At 46.1% G+C, this 21448-nt stretch overlaps 2 protein-coding genes across 3 annotated transcripts; one reads left to right on the top strand and one right to left on the bottom strand.

Moving 5' to 3' along the window:
- The first annotated feature begins 770 nt into the window (after positions 1 to 770).
- On the top strand, positions 771 to 6728 carry LOC127752549 (double-stranded RNA-binding protein 6). Its single transcript, XM_052277958.1, has 3 exons — positions 771 to 1223; positions 4190 to 4409; positions 5283 to 6728. The coding sequence occupies exons 1-3, from the start codon at positions 978 to 980 to the stop codon at positions 6359 to 6361; spliced, it is 1545 nt and encodes a 514-aa protein (XP_052133918.1). The 5' UTR covers positions 771 to 977; the 3' UTR covers positions 6362 to 6728.
- Positions 6729 to 13752: 7024 nt separating this feature from the next.
- Positions 13753 to 20938, bottom strand: LOC127786453 (homeobox-leucine zipper protein HOX9). 2 transcript variants are annotated; one of them, XM_052313865.1, is made up of 19 exons: positions 20515 to 20933; positions 19638 to 19942; positions 19268 to 19427; positions 19080 to 19162; positions 18879 to 18969; positions 18692 to 18787; positions 18084 to 18197; positions 17897 to 17980; positions 17654 to 17809; positions 17484 to 17558; positions 16878 to 16984; positions 16614 to 16794; positions 16282 to 16470; positions 15825 to 15905; positions 15547 to 15681; positions 14973 to 15295; positions 14694 to 14799; positions 14419 to 14568; positions 13753 to 14268 (listed from the first exon to the last, which is right to left on the bottom strand). In XM_052313865.1, exons 2-19 carry the CDS (start codon positions 19880 to 19882, stop codon positions 14122 to 14124), a joined length of 2523 nt encoding a protein of 840 aa, XP_052169825.1. In that variant the 5' UTR covers positions 19883 to 19942; positions 20515 to 20933; the 3' UTR covers positions 13753 to 14121. The 2 variants fall into 2 exon arrangements, with proteins under 2 accessions (XP_052169825.1, XP_052169824.1); XM_052313864.1 differs by having other exon boundaries at positions 19080 to 19427; positions 20515 to 20938.
- Positions 20939 to 21448: the final 510 nt, after the last annotated feature.

Here is a 21448-nt window from a genome sequence, read left to right as displayed (position 1 = left end):
ATATTTTTCCCTATTTAACGATTGTAATGTGTAAAATGGGAACGAACACCGAATAAGGATGGTAATCAGTAGAAAATATATATCCAATCATTTCAAAACGTATTCCTCAGCACATTAAACGATTATATCTCCAAAATATGCTTATCACTTGGTGTTCCACCTGTCACGTTAAACATCGACAATAGCTAGAATATCAAACTCATTTTAAGAGAAATAAAACTTGATGTTCCACATGGCGCATTAAACTTAGGCAACGACTAGAATTGACAACGGTTAGAAACACATGGGCAAGAGCTAGAATTAACAACGGCTAGAAATAGGAGCACTGAAATATTTATTCTAGTACATTAAATCGGCACAAGATATGATTACGTGTGCTATTCATTTGGTGTATTTTTTTAGTACTCACATATACTGAAATACATTCACTTTTTCGATAATTATTATTTGGAAGCCAAGAATGAGAGGAAAATTATTTTTTGTACCACAAAAATCACGTTGAAGTCGAACTTTTTTTTTTTAGACAAAGCCATTACAAACCATAGAATAGAATGATAAATCAGCCGATCCTTTCAAATTTAAACCAGCAAATCCTTTTAAATTTGACAAATGGTAAAAAAAAAATAAAAATAAAAGAGTGTATGCGGGCCCAGCTGTCATCCTCACCCCTGCCAGCCAAACTAGTAACCGCAGGCACCCGCATTAAACATCCTCGAAAAATAAATCCAAAAGAAAAAGAAAAATATAAACCGGCTCCCCTCCATCTCCTTTCACTCCACACTTCCCCCCTCCTCCTCCTCCTCCTTCGGTAGATCTCTCGCGGCAGCGCAGCCTCCACCTCCTCCTCCTTCTCCGGCCACGGCGGCCGGCATTAGAAGCAGCGGTGGGGGTCCCGGGGCGAAGAGCGGCTTGCGGTGGCGGTGGCGGCGGCGGTTGGGTAGGTGCGGCGGCCGGCCTCGGCTGCGGCGGCGGCGGCGATGTATAAGAACCAGCTCCAGGAGCTTGCGCAGCGGAGCTGCTTCAACCTGCCGGCGTACACCTGCCTGCGGGAGGGGCCGGACCACGCGCCGCGGTTCAAGGCGGCGGTCAACTTCAACGGCGAGCAGTTCGAGAGCCCCGGGTTCTTCACCACGCTCCGCCAGGCCGAGCACGCCGCCGCGGAGGTCGCCCTCGCCGCCCTCGCCCGCCGCGGCCCCTCCTACTCACTCGCCGCCCGCATCCTGGTACGCCCACGCCCTCCTCCCCTCTGTTTGACCGCCTCTCTCCTCGTCAACTCCTTTCCTCGCCGCGTTTTTCCCCTCTTGTTGTGGTTGCTGCTCATGGCGGAATTTGGGGGATCTGGTAGGGTTCTTACTCGTTTGATCGTCTCGAATCATCGCTGCTACCGTTGTTGCTGCCGCGATTCGTCGTGGAATTGTCGTGAGCTATATCCGTGCCTAGGTGATTGGGTGTTCATGCCGCGAGGGTTTGGGACATTTTATGATGTTTTTTTTAGCAAAATGTTGGCGAACACGGGAGAAATCTGGCTCGAAAACGCTTTTTCCTTCCGTTTTGTTTTCTCTACTTTCGATCGGATTCGAAGGTTTTCTCAACGAAACCACCCGAGTTGTTCACTTGTTCTGTGTTCGTCGGTCCTAGCTTCGAGGGAATCTGTTTCCGTTGAATTCTCTCTCGTCAGCGGCATGAACTGGGAGCAAGTAATCAGCGAGAGAGAAAAAGTGGCAAATCTTTTTCGCGTTCAAAAAATTCCGCAAACTTTTCTCCTCCTCTCTCAAAAGGTGGGGATTCCTTCGATTCCGAGCGATGGAAAAAGCCACTGTACGAGTAGTACTAGTTCGTTCAATTTTTAATCAGTTCGTTATTTTAAAATAAACAAATATCCACCATATTTTATTTTTAGTACGACTACAGCCTGACACCGTAATTTGTTTACCTTGACACGGAGTTAATTTAATGAACACCACAGCTTACTTCCCACACTAACACGGTGTACTAAGCGCAATTAAGCCTCTTAATCAGCTCGTACTCCGCGCCGGCCATTAATCCCCCTCCGTTTTTAATTTCTCGTTAAATGGGGCTCCTCTCTCTCTCTCGCGACGTAACGGCGACGGTACTTGAATTTAACACCCCGCATTAATTGCCGCTTTCGCAGCGGTAATAAAAGAAGCAGGAGCAACACCCCGCGCCTCGGAATTACCGTTAGGGTTCCGTTCTTTTTTTTCTTTCCCTTTTCACGCCGTTAATTAATTACCGCGGGTGTGGAAATCGGTAGTACGAGTACTAATCACGAAAGTCTCCGTGCCATTAACCGCTAAACCCTGATTACGTATAATGGCGCATTAATGAGGGGGCAATTAAAAACTGGCCGTATGAACTTGACTCATTTGGTAGTGAAAGGCTAGCCTTCCATGAGAACACGTATGCGACCACTACCACTAGTCCACTACTAGTAGGAGGAGGAGAATACGCGATTGTTGATTGACTTGAGGGTGGTAGTGGGATTAGCGAGCGCGTAGGGGGGGAGATTAGTGTGAAAGGAGATGGGGGAGGGAGGAGTAGAGATTAGGTTTAGGTCTTTATAGTGGTGGTATTAATGGCGAGGGCGTGGGAGTGGGTGAGGGGGGGAATTGAATTGGAGACCGCCCGCACCTAACCCGGCATCGCAGGTCAATGGCGGTGGGCCCGGGGGAAATTTAGTGGCGGGCAGGCCCCCACACAGCCCACCATGGATGGCGGGAGGTGTTGTAGTGCATTGCAACCATTGCCACCATGGATGATGGATCATGGATTCATGGTTGGATGGTGCCATGGTGGTGCTGCTGCCATTGGGGGAATGTGGTGAGGTCTGCTGCCGCCTCAGCCCTAGCTAGTGCGGTGTTTGCTTCTCCCTGTCCTGGCTTTAAGGGGACTTGGAAATTATCCGTGGGAGGATTTGGTGCGTGTCGCTGTTGGTGGTGGTGGTGATGGTGCGGGGGCGTCGCTTTGGTTCTTGCCTTTTTAGGCTGGGCCTTTTGGTGCGACCGCCACCGATGTGTGTTGGTCTGCATGGAGATCGTTTTGTTGAAATGGGGGTGATTTGGTATCAGATTTTCTTGTTTGTAAAGGTCATACTGTTTATTGCCATTGTAAAAAAAAACTTCGGCTGTCAGTTAGCGTTTAATATGAATAACTAAAGTTTTGCAAAAATAGAAAAGCTTGCTAGTTGTCACAGTGATTTTGAACAAGAACTGGTCAAATGTTAGGCGTGTTCAAAGCTCCTCATAGTTGACTAGTACTGAGGGTTTTGACTGACAGAAACTGATTTGACCATTTGCTAGACGATCTGTCTTTTTTTTTTTTTCAAAATCAGTCATTATCTCTAAAAGAAATATTTAACTACAGAAGAAGTTACCATATCAATTGACTAAGTCAACAATGGCCTTGTAAGTAATTAAGTGATATAGTAAACTCACTAGCTGACTATACATGGAACTATTGTTCTTACACTTATACTCCAGTACTGCTGCCATGAATATGATAGCATTTCTTTTTTGTGTCTTGAAAATTTATTTACATATATGCTACTCAATGCTAAAAAAGTATCATCTGATTCATTAATCTAATTGAACTTGCGGTCAACTCAATACAGTCTTTTAAGTGCTGATGGTTGCACTCTGTATCAATTTTTATTAACTAATATACATGAAAAAAGCTTGGTTCATTTTATCCTTAAATTACCTAGCTAACTTGGAGTTGACTTGTATGTTTCTGTTAGTTTGATAGATGTTCCTTCTTATTCATTGCCCCTTTATTATCACCTGATCAGTTCACAGACTGCTCAACTAACACCCCCCATATTTAACCTCTTTTAAATCATTATCCTTACATTTGAAGTATTGTTCTGTTCAGCAATACCTTAATCCAGAAGTCAATCTTCCTTAGGATTCTGGTGCCTTTTCTTCTTTTTTTTTTATTTGGTTACTTCTGTTTCAATCAAGACTGAGTATTAATGGAAGTTTAACTAGCTAACATGGACATCATTGTACTCCTGTCATGAACTATTTTGCCAAGCTGTCTGTTAACCTTTTACATTTTCTATGATTTATGTTACCTTGCAATATGATCTGGCACCCACAAGTTTCATTCCTTGGTTTGTACTGTAAATTTTCCAGTCAGTTAATACATACTGTGATATGTTTCTCTTAAACAGGACGAAACAGGGGTTTACAAGAACCTTCTCCAGGAAGTAGCACAGAGGGTTGGAGCACCATTGCCTTCGTATACAACAGAGCGATCTGGGCTTGGCCACCTTCCGGTTTTCACATGCACAGTAGAGCTAGCTGGGATTACATTTACAGGTGATCCTGCTAAGAACAAGAAACAAGCTGAAAAAAATGCTGCTTCAGCAGCTTGGTCTTCTCTGAGACAATGTGAGTGTGACTGTCACCAGTTCCTTTCATAGTTCGTTCCACTGTACCATTGGTTAAACAAACAGTGTTGCCATTTCTAGTTCAATTTTTTCCTGCAATAATCATGTTTGACAAAAAAGTGTGGAAGATTTTGCAGTATGTTAGAAATGCTCATTGTGGCTTTAGAAGTGATTGTTTTGGTTTAGGTCCTTCAGAATATAAATGATTTGCTTGAACTTATCTAGCTAGGTGCACTTGTTTGTTGTGCGCTTGAACTTATCTAGCGGTCATAATGTTTGTTTTAGTTTGTGTGGAAGAATACCTGATTAGATGATAATTTGTTGTTGACATGTACTGGTCCATGCTCCATAGACTGTAATATCCATATTAGACAATTTGATTAGAGCAGGAGGAATTATATGACAACTTTGGATCTTATCTTGGGAAAAGACAAGCAACTCTAAAGTATTGTTGATTTAGTATGAACAATAATTAGATCAAGGTTGCTTGTTAACACCACATTTGTCACCATGTTACGTACACTTAGGATCACACAAAACCTTTATTCATTCCTCCGGACATGTAAGTTGCAACCACATTAAGGTAACACTAAATGACTGCAAGAAAGTTCATGTTTAAAGCCACTTTATCATGGTAGGAATGTTTTTGTTTGCCTTCTGTTAATGCCACAATTTTGGCACACACAAATTTTGTTAGTCGGGGTTTCTGTACAGAGGAGCTGTACTTATTTGAACTTTTACTGAAAGTTCTATGTCCATATTCATTTTTCGGTTTAATGCTATGGAGTTTCTTTACAATGTTACTATGTCAGTTATATGTTGAATTGTATCATTACTATTGCATAATACCACTTATTTCTCCTATTTGGAACAGTGGTACGTCAGGAAGCGAGTTCATCAAATGAACCTGAGAGCAATGATGAGCAGGAGCAGATCAGGATTGCTCGAGCTCTTCTCAACTATCGCCTGAAGGAGAAGATGGCAATGGCCAATAATCCACATGCTTCACCCTTCCCAAAGAAATTTCCGATGCAGCCCGAGAGGAGGACAGCATTTCCTCAATCCTCTCACTCCAGCTACTCGAAGATTCTCCCTCTATTTCGCCCCAAGTCTAATTCAAGGTCAAGGCCAGAGTCACCAGCAGCGTCTGATGCAGCATCACAGACTCCTTTCCGGCCAACTGAAAGTCCAAATCCAAGGTCAAGGTTCCCCGCTGCAGAGGCGGCTCCTTATGTCCCAGTTGGGCACTTCCGTATGCCTTGCCATAGCATGGCTCCTCCAGTCACAGTCAGGACTTCTATCCCTGTTTTCTCTGCTCCACCTCTCCCACCCCCAGGTGCGCGGACACAACAGCTTCCTCCTCTCATGAGCCACCCGCCGCCAATTCGAATGGCTTCCCCGGTTCGCATCAGGCCAGCTCCTCCTCTTTTTACTCCTTCAGCAGTCCAAGGGCCGAAACCTATGATGCCTGTTCAGATAAAGGATGTGCAACACCAACAAATAAAGGAAACCCGGTCACCTGTGATGCCTGTTCAGGTGAAGGATGCACAAAACCAGCTTCTTAAGGGATCCCTTTCACCTGTGATCCCTGTTCAGATAAAGGATGTACAATCCCAGCCACCGAAGGAAGCGCTGTCACCTGCGATCCCTGTTCAGATTAAGGATGTACAACTCCAGCCTCGGAATGAACCAGTGTCAATCGGTAAGGGGGTGGTTCCATTGCCAGCGATTAGGCCTCCGGTTAAGGTTGAGGCTCCAGCTGAAGTCAAGGAAGCTTCACAACCTGTTGCTGGTTCTTCTGTGGTGCAATGCAAGGCTGATACATCGCCGGACTCTCTTCCGAAAACCCAGTTGAAGACCGCCAACGCCGACAACGCTGACGCCAAGGATGATCATCTCCCGGTGGATGCTGAAGAAGTGGAGGACATCATCAGGCATCTCGAGCTCAAATAATTTCAGAAAGCGTCAACGAACGAATGGGGCGTCATCTTCTGTCAGATTTTGTAATTAGCTGCCTCCTCCTATGCACATCCCTTTTCTGTTTTAGTTTTGTTTGCCTTTGGTTCGGATTAGGGGCGCTGGGCAAGCTGCATTTCTCGTAGGGGACACCTAGCTTTTTTTTTGTTCAGAAGAGAGGGAAAAAAAATGGACAAGACATACATGCAGTGGTAGGCGGTTTGCCCGTTGTTTGGAGATGGATGGTTGGTTATACTTCCCTGGATATGCAGTTGGTGGTCTGCTTTTACCCCCAATGATGAGGTGGATATTGTTGTTGCCTCTAGGGAAGGAAATTATGTGGCGGCAGTTTTACCTCCTAAAATTTCTCCTAGTCATTCTCCTAATCCTCTTATTACTATTATACTCCTGCTTTGCCATGCTGATGTTTAGAAGTTGGTGATAGTAGAGCTGTAGAAGTAACTATCTTTTCTCACTAATTTTTGTCCTTTCGGAATGAGTGTGTGAGATGTTAGAAATTGCTGCATGGTACTGGCAGCTGGTCCCTGACCCTTCTTGGCCATGAGCGAATTTGGGACCGCTGGTTGTGGCTTACGGTTGCTTCAGTTCCGCGATTAACATCACATCATTGTCTTACCTTAAAAAAACATCACATCATTTGCCTGTCAACAGGGCTGGGGGAGAGGGAGGGGTTAGCTCAAAGTAATCAAGTGTCTGTCTGTTCTGGCTTGGTGACCACAAACCTACCTACCTGTGAGCTGGTACTTGCTGCTTGAGCTCCAATCCAAACCCCGTAAGTACTAAATTAAACAGCTACTAATCAACGGCAAGAAAACAAAACAAAGACCCATAATCATTTGCTCACTTGCTGATGAAGCGATGGATCTCCTCTCCTCTCCTCTGCAGAAAGGAGCAGAGGAAGTTGCCGTTGCAGGATTGCAGCAGCAGCAGCAGCTGGGGTTTGGGGTTTTGCAATGCATGGAGAGCATGTGGCGCAGCAGCAGCAGCTGGGGATACAGGCGTTGGTGGCGTGGCTTACTGGGGGTTTTGACCCGGCTACAGTGTGCTGACCCAACCGCCGGTGCTGCCGTATAGGGCGGCCAATGCCAATGCATGCGTGCTGCCTGCATCTGCTTGACTGCTTGTACGAGAAAACAGACAAACCACAACGGTGCAGGGGAGAGATTAACCCCAGCAGTAGTGGTGGTACTGTGGTGTGAGATGGCCAAAAATTATGTCGCTCTAGCAACGTTCTGGTCCGGAACACTCAACGCACATATTTCACCGGCAAGAGATTTATAAAACGAGATTTGGTGGGAAAGACGTCTCTTTAAATAAATTTTTTTGCGTAAAATACATGGCCGGTCCCTAAACTTGTGTGGTGGTGTCACTTAGATCCGTAAACTTGAAAACTGCATGTTTAGATCCATGAACTTGGTTTAATGTACCACCCCGGTCCAAACATCCTTTGACTGCGTTTGACCGCATGCCACGTAGGCAACACTTTTGCTCTCAGCCCCCTCCACATCCCAACACATCGCATATATCTTCTTATAGCTATATATAGTAACACCAAAATCCAAAAAAAAAAAATCAAATCGTTCCCCCCTCTCATTCTTCTCCTTGCATGTATAGAAAATACGGTTCCGATTAGCAATTGCTATTGCTCCACACTCCAAAATAAACTTATCCTTACATAACAGGCACTTGATCAACAACACATTCTTCCGGCCCTTCAAGACGAGGGTGAGCTTGTAGAATCCATGGGGATGCCTAGCGTGCAAGCCGCATTGCGCTGCCTCCCACCGCAAATCTGGCCGCAGTGTGCCACCGCTAATCCTGCTGTACCCTGTACTACGCTGCCTCCTGCCGCTAATGTCACTGCAAGACCGCCACAACCACTATCTTTTGGTCTCCTTTCGCTAACCTCACCGTCGAAACCCTAGATGATTTAGGGATATTTTTCGAGATTTGGGTTGAAATGCATTGGTCAGGGCAAGTTATGTGCGAAGATATATGTGAAGGGGGCTGAGCACAAAAGTGTTGCCTACGTGGCATGCCACATTGGCGGTCAAACGTGGTCAAAGGACGATTGAACGGGGGTGGTACATTAAACCAAATTCACGGATTTAAATATGCAATTTTTAAGTTTATGGACCTATGTGACACCACCTCACAAGTTTAAGGACCGGCCATATATTTCACTCAAATTTTTTTAAGAAGAAATTGTGAGCGTGCTGAGGATTGAACACGGGACATTGTGGTTGAAACTACACATCATTTGCCTCTGAATTATTAAGTGCATCTCTCGGCAAGAGTTTTATAGCCTGCGTTTAAATTCTGACGAGCGGTTTATACGGGAATCCGAAAAATCTTGGTTTTCTAGCTCCTGACTTCAATTTATTTTCTGAATTATATAGCTACAGATTTATAGGATATGCATGAGAATATAGACTATGTGAAGAGTTTTATTTGAAAGAAGCTATAGCTACTCAAAGCTTTCCAACAAAGTTTTGATGCCACATAAATCATAGCCGGTTAGACTTGCTAAAGCCTAAAACCTAGCCCTGAGTCCCTCACCAACTGAACCGGTTAATGATTTTTCAAATTGTTAGATTTCCGCCCCTCAACGTGAAATTGGCTGGTTTTGCCCCTCGACGAATTACCCCTCGAACTATCACGCTCGATCGAATTACCCCCCCCTCCCCCTGAACCACGAAACCGGACATTTTACACCTTTAAGTATTCATACCGGACAAATTACCCCCCTGAGCACTTCCAAAGTGGTTTTAATCTTACGTGGCATACGCGCCGACGTGGAAATCCAATCAGTCAAAAAATAAAATAAAAAATATAGGGCCCACGTGTCATATAAATCACCTCATCCTCTTTCTCTCTGTGGTGGGCGAGCGAGCGAGCGGCGATGGGCGTGGCTAGGTGGCTCCGTCCGACGAACAGCGGCGAGACGTGGAGCGAGGCGGCAGCGGCGACGGCAGCGGGGTCCTCCTTCCCCACCGTCGCGGCGCCATCCGCCGCCTGAGCGAGCCCCGCCTCCCCTATTGCGCTCGTCGGTGGAGCTCGACAGGAGACGGGGTTGGGAGACAGTGGCGGGCGGGGGCGGAGGCCGCGCGGACGGCACCGAGAATGGTGGCGGGCGGGTGAGGGTGGGGGCAGGCAGAGCTTGCTCGGGCGCTGGCGGCGGCGGCGGAGGCGGAGGTCGCTCGGGCGGCCGGCGGAGGAGGTAGCTCGAGCGGCCGATGGGGAAGGCGGGGCTCGCTTGGGCGGCGGACGGCGGCACGCGGGGGCGGGCGGCGGTGTGAGATGAGGAAGGGGAACCGGTCAGTGGGCTTCGCGCAGGGAAGGGGAGGGGGACGGACACCGCAGTGCCGGCGTGTCGCCGCCTTGCTCCACGTCCCGCCGCCCTCGCCGCTCACCACCCGCTCCCCGGGTGGCGTGTGCGCGCCGACCACCCGCCACAGCTCGACCTACTCCCGACGGCCCGAGAGAGAGGGGGCGAGAGAGAGACAGGTGATAGAGTATATATGACAGGTGGACCCACCAAAAAAAAGAAAAGGCTGACTGGATTGCCACGTGTACGCCATATAGAACAAAACTGCTCTGGATTGGGTTGAGGGGGATAATTTATCCGGTGTTGAAAGTTCGGGGTAAACGATGTCTGGTTTTCGGGTTTAGGGGGTAATTCGGCCGACCACGATAGTTTAGGAGGGTAATTCGTATTTTTTCTGTAAATAAATGATTTTAACGTGGCTGGATGCCCTACATGTCAATCACTCCACCCCCTTCCTCCCCCTCTATGCACGCATTAACTTTTTTCTATTAAAGTGCCTCGATTGGTCGCTACCTCGGTTAGGGTTTTGCAACGAGATTGGCAGGAGCAGCAGCAGTATAACTTTGAACACGTCTGCTCCCTCCGTTTTAAAATATAGCAACATTCGGATGAGACATATATTAGGCTGTGTTCGGTAGCAAGGGATGGAAACTAATCTTTCCCGCATCGAAAACGGAGCGGTTTATTAGCACGTGATTAATTAAGTATTAGCTATTTTTTAAAAAATATATCAATATTATTTTTTTAAGCAACTTTCGTATAGAATTTTTTTAAAAAAAATGCACCGTTTAACTGTTTTGAAAAACGTGCGTGTGGAAAAGGAGGGGAGTGGGTTTCCAACTCCTTTTGCCGAACGCAGCCTTGGTGCTACGAATATGGACGGACCTTTTCATTCAGGTTCATAGTATGTGTTCAGCCTTGGGTGCTAACAGAGATGGTAACATTGGAGTAACATGCTAACAGACTAGTCCTGGTGCTACTATATGTAGAGGTGGCCAATGGCCATTGCTCCATTTAACCAGCAATGAATTCGCCATGGAGGAGGAGGAGAGGAGACATCGTTTTCCAGCTCGCTGTGCCGTGCCAACCGGAGCTAATAATTGGGGTGAAGCTATAGCAGCTACTACTACTACACTAGCGAGTGCATGCAATGCGATGTGCAATGCGATGGAGGAGAATTGATGCGGCAGCATGGACGGCCAGCTAACCGGAGGGCGCCCAATTTAATGGCTGCTAGCTGCTGCTGCTGCTGCTGCTGCTGCTGCTGGCTCCCACCCTCCTCCTTCAAAACCACAATTTATTGCGACTTGCGGCCATATGTCTCTCTCTCTCTCTGCACACGCATAGTGCTCATACAGTGTGCTGCTGCTGCTATCTGTGCTAGGCTGAGCTCTACGACTGCAATATCATGTCGCTGCGTTGATCCGTTGGAGCTAAGCTGATGAGCCAGAGGCAATGCAGTGCAGGCTGCAGCGGCTCGAGATCCTGCAAGAGGAGGTGGGTGTCGGAGAATGAACTCCTCCACCAGAGAACCGTGAGGCCCCCCTTTGTGAGTTCGGCCGGGGGCAGCGGGTGAGATTTGATGGCTTGGTGAGCGGAGCTGTGTGATCTTGAGGGGGTTAGGCCCCTCCAAGACGATGAGACAAAAGAGATTTATACAGGTTCGGACCGCTATAAAGCGTAATACCCTACTCCTGTGCATGATTGATTGAATGTAGAACACCAGTGCTTGGGGTTGCGAGACCCAAGCGCCAGTTTGCTCAGAAGTCCCCCCTCCACCACTAGGCCTAGACCTCCTTTTATACCTTAAGGGGTTACCACATGGGCCCAACAACCTAACCTAGCTCCGGTGGAGAAGTATTATAATCTTTACATTAAATGCATGTCTTGTCTCTTGACTTGGGAAGCCAAGCACACGTCGTCTTGATGATGGGGCCTGTCAAATCTTGCCGTCTGACACAGGGGGTGCCCCTGTCAGTCACCATTTAATGGGTGAAGACTTCTAGGCTCCTATTACACCGGGAAACGGGAGCCTTGCTTTGGCCAGAGCGGGAGGACCGACTCCGGCTGGGATAAGAGGATGAGAACCTTTCATCATCATTATTTGATGGGATATGTCGGGCTGCACGTCGCCTGACACACGCGATGGTGTGCCTGACATCTTGGGTCCCATCAGTCATTCGACCGGTCACAGATCGGTTGAGTGCACTGTACACTGCATTAAATGCGGCGTGGCACGACCGCTCGGGACGCCATAAATGCGGGTAGGTGAGCACCTGGAGGTGGACACCTAACCCACCGTACGTGGTGACCTAGAGAGGGGGTCGGGGGAGCCCGACCCCTAGTCACGGGAGGGGGCGGCCGCTGCCCGACCTCGGGCCCGATCCCCCCTCGGGGGGGAGCCACGTGGCGCCTGGGGCGGCCTTCTCCCTCTAGTCTCGGCCAGGGAGTGGCCGCCGCCCTACCTCGGGCCCGACCCCCCTCGGAGGAGGGCCACGTGGCATTGGAGGGCAGCCTCCTCCATCCAGTCTCTGGGAAGGAGTGGCCGCCGCCCTACCTCGGGCCTGACTCCCCTCGGGGAGGGCCACGTGGCATCGGGGGCAGCCTCTTCCGACTATTCTTTGGGGAAGGAGTGGTCGCCACCCCACCTTAGGCCTGACCCCCCTCGGGGGAGGGCCACGTGGCATCGGGGGGCAGCCTCCTCCCTCTAAACCTGATACTCCCGGGCTCATATCATCGACAGTGGGATTGAGATCATCTGCCTTCAAAACATCGTACCTTTATCACTGACATGTGCGACCATGGTTTATTGGTCCCATATTTCAGTGATAAAGGCACACGTAGTTTGAAGGTAGAGAAGCCTGATCCGAGGAGGAGATAGGCATGTATGTGCATCACAAACTTTCTTTTGGAACATAGGGATTCTTTGGAATTTAGATTTTGTTTAGTTCCACGTTAAAATTAGAAGTTTGAAGAAATTGAAACTATGTGATGGAAAATTTGAAAGTTTGTGTGTAGGTAAGTTCGATGTGACAGAAAAGTTGGAAGTTTGAAGAAAAAAGTTGGAATCTAGACAGGATCTTAGCTAGAGAAAATTCTCAGGTTTGAAGGAGCTTTAAGATTAACAGTCAACAGGAAATTAAATGTTGTAAAGGGTCTCTACGAACACGTTTCTCGTAGACGTAGCCTGAGGCTCCGGGTTCAGCGAGATGTCGAAAACTGGGGAATTTTGGACCAGTTTCGATCGACTTTCAATCGAATTTACTGCTTTAGATTTGAATTTCACGAAATGCGTTCGTGATCACCCTCCAAATTAGGGTCTGGCTAGGTAGATGGACTAGGTTTAACTGGGTAGGCGGGTTACTAGTATAAAGAACAAGAAGAACAATGCAATTATATTTGAAAGTTTTCTATAAAAGAACTATCTAATGTTGTATAGCCACTTCTATTTTTTTTCAAAAACCAACCGGTTTTCAAGAACGCTAACGGCGATTATATTTTTAGGACAATGTCGTTTGTATGATGGTATTTCATAGAACTCATACTCGTCGATGACATTTCTTTGAATTGAGTACTTATCAATGGTATTTCTTGGATTATCTCAAATTGTAATTTGTAAATCCTGCTAAGGCGTCTTTTCCTGGCCTCATGAAATTGTTGTTGGGAGATGGATTCCTGTGCTTGAAAGGTTTTGTTACTCCTAGCAGCTACTTGGGCTGAGCACATCGGTTGCGGGCCCACGGCTACCGATCCGTGGGCCGAAAAGCGTGTGGCCCTTCGCTGCCTCTCTCTCCACCCCCACACCATCCATGGCGGCGGTTGCGCCGCCGCCGCCGCCGCCAAAAGCTGGCCGCGCCGCCACGGCGCTGCTCTGCTCAGCCACAGAGCCGCGGACCGGCGCCCGCCTCCGCCGCTGCGAGAGGCGGATCCGAGCCGCCGACGGCGACTCGCCGGTGATCCAATCCTTCCCCGCGACGAAACATCCAACCCAAACATCACCTCCCCCATTGCGGCAACGAGATACGAGAGCCAACGGGAAAAGAAACATGCTCATCTTCACAGATCCAAGTTGAAATTTTACTGCTAGGAATTTCATCATACAGTTCGAGACCATCCAAGGTTAGTGTCCTCAACTTTTACCAAACTACAGCACAGCAGCAGCCAGCGCCTCCTTACCCCGGATCAAATTAGTGCAAAACGCGCCCAAATTTACACACACGCACGCACACACTCTTTACAGGCACCGGCAGCATTTTGCCTTCAAAGATCTAGAAAAGCTAGTAGAATCATTAGCTAACAGCTGACAGGTTTGTGGTTGGTTTGGTGTCCTCTCTTCTACAGAGATTGCAAAAAATGGAGATCTGACGACAACGACGATGACTGCGAGCATGGTGGATTGGATTTTGGGTCACACGAAGGACCAGTTGACGAAGCAGAAGGCGAGGCAGTGCACATTGTTGTCTTCTCCGAGCACCTTCCATGCTACAGCTTGCTCGAAAGAAACATGGCGCCCCATCCCGGACAAGCACACTCCACCAGGCAGGTACACGTAACCCTGAACAAGAACAGATTGAATCGAAATCGAAAGATTACTCTGTGGCTACGGTGAGTTCTTGCATCTCTACTTGGTTTGTGTTTAGCAGTTAGGACATTGCTGTTATTACATGGGGAAAAGAAAATGGGGATTTCGCAAGTGGCTCTCTACCTGTTCCATCAATTTCGGGATCTCGTTGTATAGGGCCTTCCTACCGGCTTCATCAAATATCTTGTCCAGTGAGAGATCTTGGAGAGCGACGAGAGATGTTTCTAGCATGTTTAGTCCCATCTCGTTGGCAAAAGTAAACACAGGCTTTTCCTGAAAGAATATATAGTGCCAAATATATGAGCCATACAAAGGCAAAGCTTATTCTCACTTAAATGTAACGACATAAAATGTACAAGTTGGAAATTATGAAAAGAACAAGGGAAAAATTATAGTACCTTGAAAGAACAGCACAAAATAGCGTCTTCGTAATCCCATAGCATTTTCAATAGTGCTTCCCCAGCATCATCTGCCTGCCTAAGTAACTCCACCCCCAAATGGAACCTGCAAACACCACAAATCCTTATCAGCTTGAATACAAGTTAATATTTGGTAATAGTCCTATATTTTTAATTTTGGACAGGTAGTGGTATAGCCGTATAGAGCAATAATGCAGCTCCTATCTATTAATACCAAAAGGCATTCATAAGATATATAGGAAATAAACATGTACTTACTGGTAGCTTTGGCAAATCCAACGAGCTAGCGTTGGGGCTTCAGGGAAGCCTGAAATTATCTTCTGCCCAGCATTCAAGCCAGACCGAGAAGGAGAAATAGCCATTGATACTCTCTGAACAGAGGAAACAATACTGCGGACATATTGCCGGGCCATAGTTGCAACGCTGTCTTGGAGATGCATTTCATAAGGGAACTGAAAGGCAATTGTCAGCACTGATCGTAGATTACAGTCATCCATAGATGCATCCCCTGTGGGCTGTGCAGTTGAACCAACTTCAAGGCTAGATGCCAAATCTAATGTTCTACCAGCAGGTGTACCATCCTGTGGAAGACATTGATGGTTAAAATCCTAGCTGCTGAAAATCAAACCAGATAGAAGTAACAAGGTAGAAACAAGATGTTCAGGTCTAATGGATCTCCATCCTACAGAAGTTAGAAGGCTTTTAACCCATAAGCTACCAAAAATGGTATGCACTACATGGGAGTTAAAAAGAACAGAAAAATTTCAAGAATTATCCATACAACACAGAACTAATGCACTTAAAAAGAAAGGCTAACATGAGAAAAACTCACTGTTTTCATGTCCAGCGGTATAACACGAAAGCCTGAAGATATTAATGGAGCATCATCAGGGAAAAGCTCATCGATTGGTGCAAAGACAAGCTGGAAGCAGGATCCCATTGATTTCTCATCTATTCCAGTGCAAAGCTGAAAGATCAGGCAAGATGGGAGGTACATTAGGAATTCCTTGCAACGGGACTTAATTATTAGAATAATTTGCTCTTTTTTACTGCGATTGGTAATAGTGCTCTTTTGAAAACCAGATAGCGCCGAAAGAAGAGAATTATTACCTGAAGCAGGTGAATATCTCTAGACATAAGACCATCATCATGTGTAAGTGCTTGTCCTTCAAGACGGACAACTTCTAAAATCTGTATGTTGATAAAACTCATCAACAAAGTAGCATGAAAAGTGATAAATCTTATCTTGTATAAATGCAAATTGTCAGTTGTTTTTGTCCAAATGATATAGACTTTTATAAAGCTCACTTTGTGAACAACAGACAAATGGATCCCCCACACTACTAGACAAGGAAAGTAGCACAAAGACCAACTACTAAAGGGACATAATAATAACAATGGAAGGCTACATAGAAATCCTCTACCATCAATTGGAAAAATGACAATAAACTAGATAAATAAGAACATATTCAAAGATACTATATATAAATAAAAAAAACCAAATAATGAAAATAGTCACGGAACAGCACCTAGCAAGTTATGAAATGTTAAAGATCTGTCAGCATACCTCCTCATTCTCCACCGTGTGAGCAAGTGGCATAATGATCTGGCTCCCAGAAAATCTCATAGGCCGCAACCCAGGAAGTGAACATGAGCTTGTCTTCAGAGATGAAGCTGAATATGCATCGAAGTTATAATCCGCCCATTCAGAACGATGTTCCCTCAAAAATCGAACCAAAACTGCAGGTGGGACACTCTAGGATGCAAATTAAAAAAAAAAGTAAGCTCTTGAAAAGTTACAGTTAAGAATAAAAGACAAAACGTAAGTGAATTCACATCTTAGGCACTGAAAACTAAGCAGCCTGCATCGATAGAAACAAATTTATATTTAACACTCACCTGCAGTAGCATGGATGCCTTAGCACATATAACACCTCCTGGAGTTACAAAAGCATTGGCCGAAGTGCTAGTATTCCTAACCTTCTTTGCATTGCAAGCAATGATCACATCTTCAATGCCATCCCCACCCATGACAGACCAACCATCATCGTTGAAACCACTTATAGCATCATTGAAGCCTCTAAATGGGCATAGTAATGTGTTAGAATAAAAAACATCCAATATAAACAGTAGAAGCGAAAGAAGTTTATATCCTGGACATACCTACTCAACCTCTGACTAAATGTCCGCAAAACAGCAGGTTGCCTCCCCAAAGCATATACAACCTCCCCGCTTGTCTCTTGAGCAATTTGTCTGATGTGCCGTAGTGCCTTTATAGTAAGAGTAATCATTATATGACGAAGAAAATTAATATCATTTCAGTAGTCCAAAGATGCAAAGATGGGCTATGATTAGAATATATATGAAAGAAAACTTAAAGCACTTCAGTATACTTATTTGAATAAGGCTAATTAGCCTCTAGAAAAAAAAATGATGAAATTGACATTACAGGCTCAAGCACTACCCCAACCTTAACTCTCCAAAACTATTAGACTTTCAGGAAACAAAGAATTTAGTGATATGTCAACACTTCTCAGGTGTAGGCGTTGTAATACTTACTATGGGGACTGAACAATGTATGAACCGTCTAATCTAACTACAAACAGTGGGTACTTAACATTGGGATTGCACCATGCAATCGTAGGTCTTGAGGAAATGACCAATCATAAGGAAACAGTGGGCATTTCTTCATATATATGTATGTAACAAGAGAGAATATCATTGAATTGTCAAGAGAAAAGCAGATCAGGAAATGTTATAGGAACTTACTGCAGTAGTCATTTTCTGAGCAACTACCCTAGATGACTCGTAGAGTGGCCGAAGCACTTCTGGAACACTCCAAGCCTGTAAAATGGAATCTAAATAAATTAATAAAAAAAATAATGACTCAAATGCAGAGCACATCTAACTAGAAAGAATGCAGAACTTGAAGATCACACCTCAAGATCCAGATGGTCCACAATATGCACGATGGAGCCACCACCCTCGCATGGGCGCACTAGATAGCCGCTAGGAAGCATCTCAGCTCTTACAAATTGCTGTGCGGAGGCTGTACTTGGACCACCTCCAGAACCACTCAATGATCTCTCACAGACCTGCAATATACATGGACTTAGGACACCTGTGCTAATTTACAATGTAGGCAAACTAAAATAAAATGAAGATGCTCAAGCTCAACGCACCACAAGGCTGCCATCCTCCATTGTAGTTGTGTATCTAAGTGTCCAAAAATCTCGTGCAGGAACCAAAGTAGTAGGAGCATACATCTGAGCGAAAAAGCCAAGAATGATAAATAAAAAGGGAATGCATGTGGCAAAAATTAATGATGGGATACTTAATTCAAGAAAAAAGTTAGGATGTAACGCTCACCTGCATGTAAACAAGTTCGATCGTGCCACCATTTCCAGCTGGAAACATTGTGAAGACTTCAAGACTTCGACAATCACGGAACCAAGATGGGCGGTCTTTTAAGATCTCCACGATCTGCATAGCACACTATAAGAATCTCCCAACAATTTTCTGAAAACAATAAAGTCTTTCAGCTTTCTAGAAAATATTCACATCAACCAAATACGTATGAAGAATTATGTCCAACATGGAACAAAATGCATGAAGAGAAGATTTTGCAATGAATCTTTGGATGTAGAACACCTTAGCTGTTAAGCCAGAGAGAGCGAGAACTTTTCTTTTTGTGGATGGCGTGAGACCGAAAACTTGGCAACTCTTCATTCTAGTAAAGGAGTCTGCCCCTCAAGTAAAAAAGAGTTCATGTATGCACAGCACAGCTAGTTGTGCTTGTGACGGGTACTTTAAAGGACTTTTCTTTGATCGAAAGTATGTCAGCATGAAAACAGCATAGTTACTTGCAGATGAAGCTGGTTTAGGAATTCTTTTTCTTGGAAGCAAACAGCAGGAATTGTTGTAGAATTAAGAATTAAAAATAAATAAATAAATGAAGTACTGATGTATGCTATTACCTTTGTTGGTTCTAGATTCACCAAACCACAGGCACGGGCAGCAACACCACGGCAACCATGTGAAACGGCCACAATACCAAACGAATCCGGACCAGGCTTATCAAAGAAAAGGGAACACAAATTAGAACATTCGAATGCACACGTCATTTGATGCAGGCAGAGTGAATCTGAGAAGTTGGCAATCAACCTTCATCCCAGGCATTGGCACCCAATCAACAGCAGTCCCTGTAGCCTTGGAGAGGAACTCTGTCAGGGTCTCCTCCGCAATTGTAAGGAGTCTGGACAAAAATCATATAACTAGTTTATCAAGAAAATGGCAAACCAATCCATAGAGGGCAGCCGCTTCCAATTGCCCAAAACCAAAACATTCAAAGGAAATTTCACTAACCCAGACGGGTTACTTGAATCTCTCAGAGGGTTCTGAGGAGTGGTCACATTTGATTCACAGCTTGTATCATTGCCCAATGACGGCTGCAAACAATGAACAGAGATGATATGAGCAGGCGAGAAAACAAAGAAAGGGCAGCGCCTTTTCCACCCGAAGCACGATGTGAGCTCAACAACACGAAGACATACATTCTGAAGTTGCTGCTTCATGTACGCGTTCTCATGGACCAGCTGGGAGACCTGCTTCTGAAGACGCTCATTCTCCTCCATGAGAAGCTTATTCATCGCCGTCAATTTTCGGTTCACGGCCTGAAGCCTTGATGCCTCCTTCCGCTGCTTATCTCGGCACCTGCAAAGCAAACACATTCAAGAACCCCACAACAAGTAACTTTCTTCCTGTATCCTCACAATACCAACAAAGGCAAACAATTGAACACTACCATTGCTATTGCTCCATTCTCAACCAATTTATCCATAAGACCATAACATTTCACATCCAGACACACAAAAAAAAAGGGCAAACTAGTATGATAGTATATGTGTGCATGATTAGGCTCACCTTCTGTTCTGGAACCAGACCTTGATCTGCTTGGGCTCGATGTTGGCGAGGATGGGGCAGTCGCGGAGCAGCTGCTGGCGGCGGGAGGAGCTGGGCTTGGGGCACTCGGCGTACACCCTCTCCAGCGCCTCCACCTGCTCCGGCGTGTACCGCACGTACTTGCCGGAGTCCATCCCGGCCTTGTCGTACCCGCCGCCGCCGCCGTCGCTGCCGCTGCCGCTCCGCATCGCCACCGCCGCCGCCATCCTCCTCCACCACCACCAAAGCCTCCCCTCTTATCCGCCTTCAACACAACAACAACAAACCTGGGAGATTTCGAGCAAAAGCGAAATCGTCAGGAGACGAGGAGAAAAAAAATAACCTGACATGTGAAAGGGGGAAATGAAAAAAAGAAAGAAAGAAAGAAAGAGAGAAAAGAAAGAGAAATCGACAGGCGGTTGTGCGATTGCGCAAGCTTGCCTCTTCCTCTCCTCTCCTCTCCCTTGAACAACAAGGCGTGGAAAAGCACGCAAAGGAGGCGCCTTTTGGCTTAAAACTGAGACGGGGGCAAAAAGAAAAGGGTGAGAGAGGAAGAAGGCAAGCTACTACAATCAACCGCCGATTCTGCAGAGCAAAGCACGCGAAATGCCGGCGATGAGACGCCGCCGCCGCGGGAGTCGCGAAATTGGAGGCGAAGAGCACGGTTTTTAAATCGAGTAAAATTAATAATCTACCAAGAATCGGGGTTTGAAGCTTTGGATGAACCAAAGGCTCAAAAAATCATGAAAAAAAATTGTTAGAAAAACCGTAATGGCAAGGAGGATATGAACAGCGGAGAACCATCCCCGGAAAACCCCAAAAGCGACGAACAGCAGCAGAAGAGAAGCTCACAACATACCTCCACCGCCGCCGGCCGGCCGGCCGGGGAGGGAGCGCCGCCGCCGGGGGAGAGACGCCTCAGAGAAACAGCCGCCCCTAGCCGCCCCGCGCTCCGGTGCACGGAGCCGCCGCCGCCATCACCCGCCGCCGACACAGCCCAAACACAAGAAATCAAGAAACCACCACCCACCACCCACCACGCCTAGCTGGACCTCTCCCGGAGCCTCGCCGCCGCCGCCGCCGGTGTGCTGTATGTAGCTCGCACCGCCCACCCCGAGGCAGCAATCACAGCACGGGAGAGAGAGAGAGAGAGAGAGAGAGAGGAGGAGCAGCAGTAGCAGCGGGAGGCAAAAGGCGACAGCTTTAAAGGCCAGGGAGCGTCAGCGAGAGAGAGAGAGAGTGGCAGTGGGCTAGCTCAGCTCAGCTCGTACACGCTGCGAGCTACACTAGCCTGTGTAGCGACGTGATGAGGAGGAGGAGTTGGCGAAAGCTAGCGAGCGCTGCCTAGCGTTTGAGAAGATTATTATCATCGTAGATCATCTCAATAGCTATAAAAATCACTTGATATTTATAGAAATAAAATTAATAAACAATTTAAAACAATTAATCTAGTGCTCCTTCCGTTCCACAAGATATAAGAAATTTTGGTTCAATTGGACACATTCTAATACTAAGGATATTCGTAGCATCATAATTCCATCTAACTAAAATTTCTTATATCTTAGGATTGATGGATTACCATCTTAAAATAAATAAAAACTACTACTTATACTAATATACTACCACTGTTTCAGGTTATAAGATTTTCTAGCATTGCCCACATTTATATATATATGTGTGACTAGATTCATTAACATCTATATGAATGTGGGCAATGCTAGAAAGTCTTACATTATGAAACGGGTGAAGTATGTCACATCCAGTTATATTTGTTTATTTCAAATGTGAGAATA

The sequence above is a fragment of the Oryza glaberrima genome, chromosome 10, assembly GCF_000147395.1.
Source record: "Oryza glaberrima chromosome 10, OglaRS2, whole genome shotgun sequence".
NCBI lineage: Eukaryota > Viridiplantae > Streptophyta > Magnoliopsida > Poales > Poaceae > Oryza > Oryza glaberrima.
Note: the sequence above shows the minus strand (reverse complement) of the source record. Positions and strands in the feature narration are given on the sequence as shown.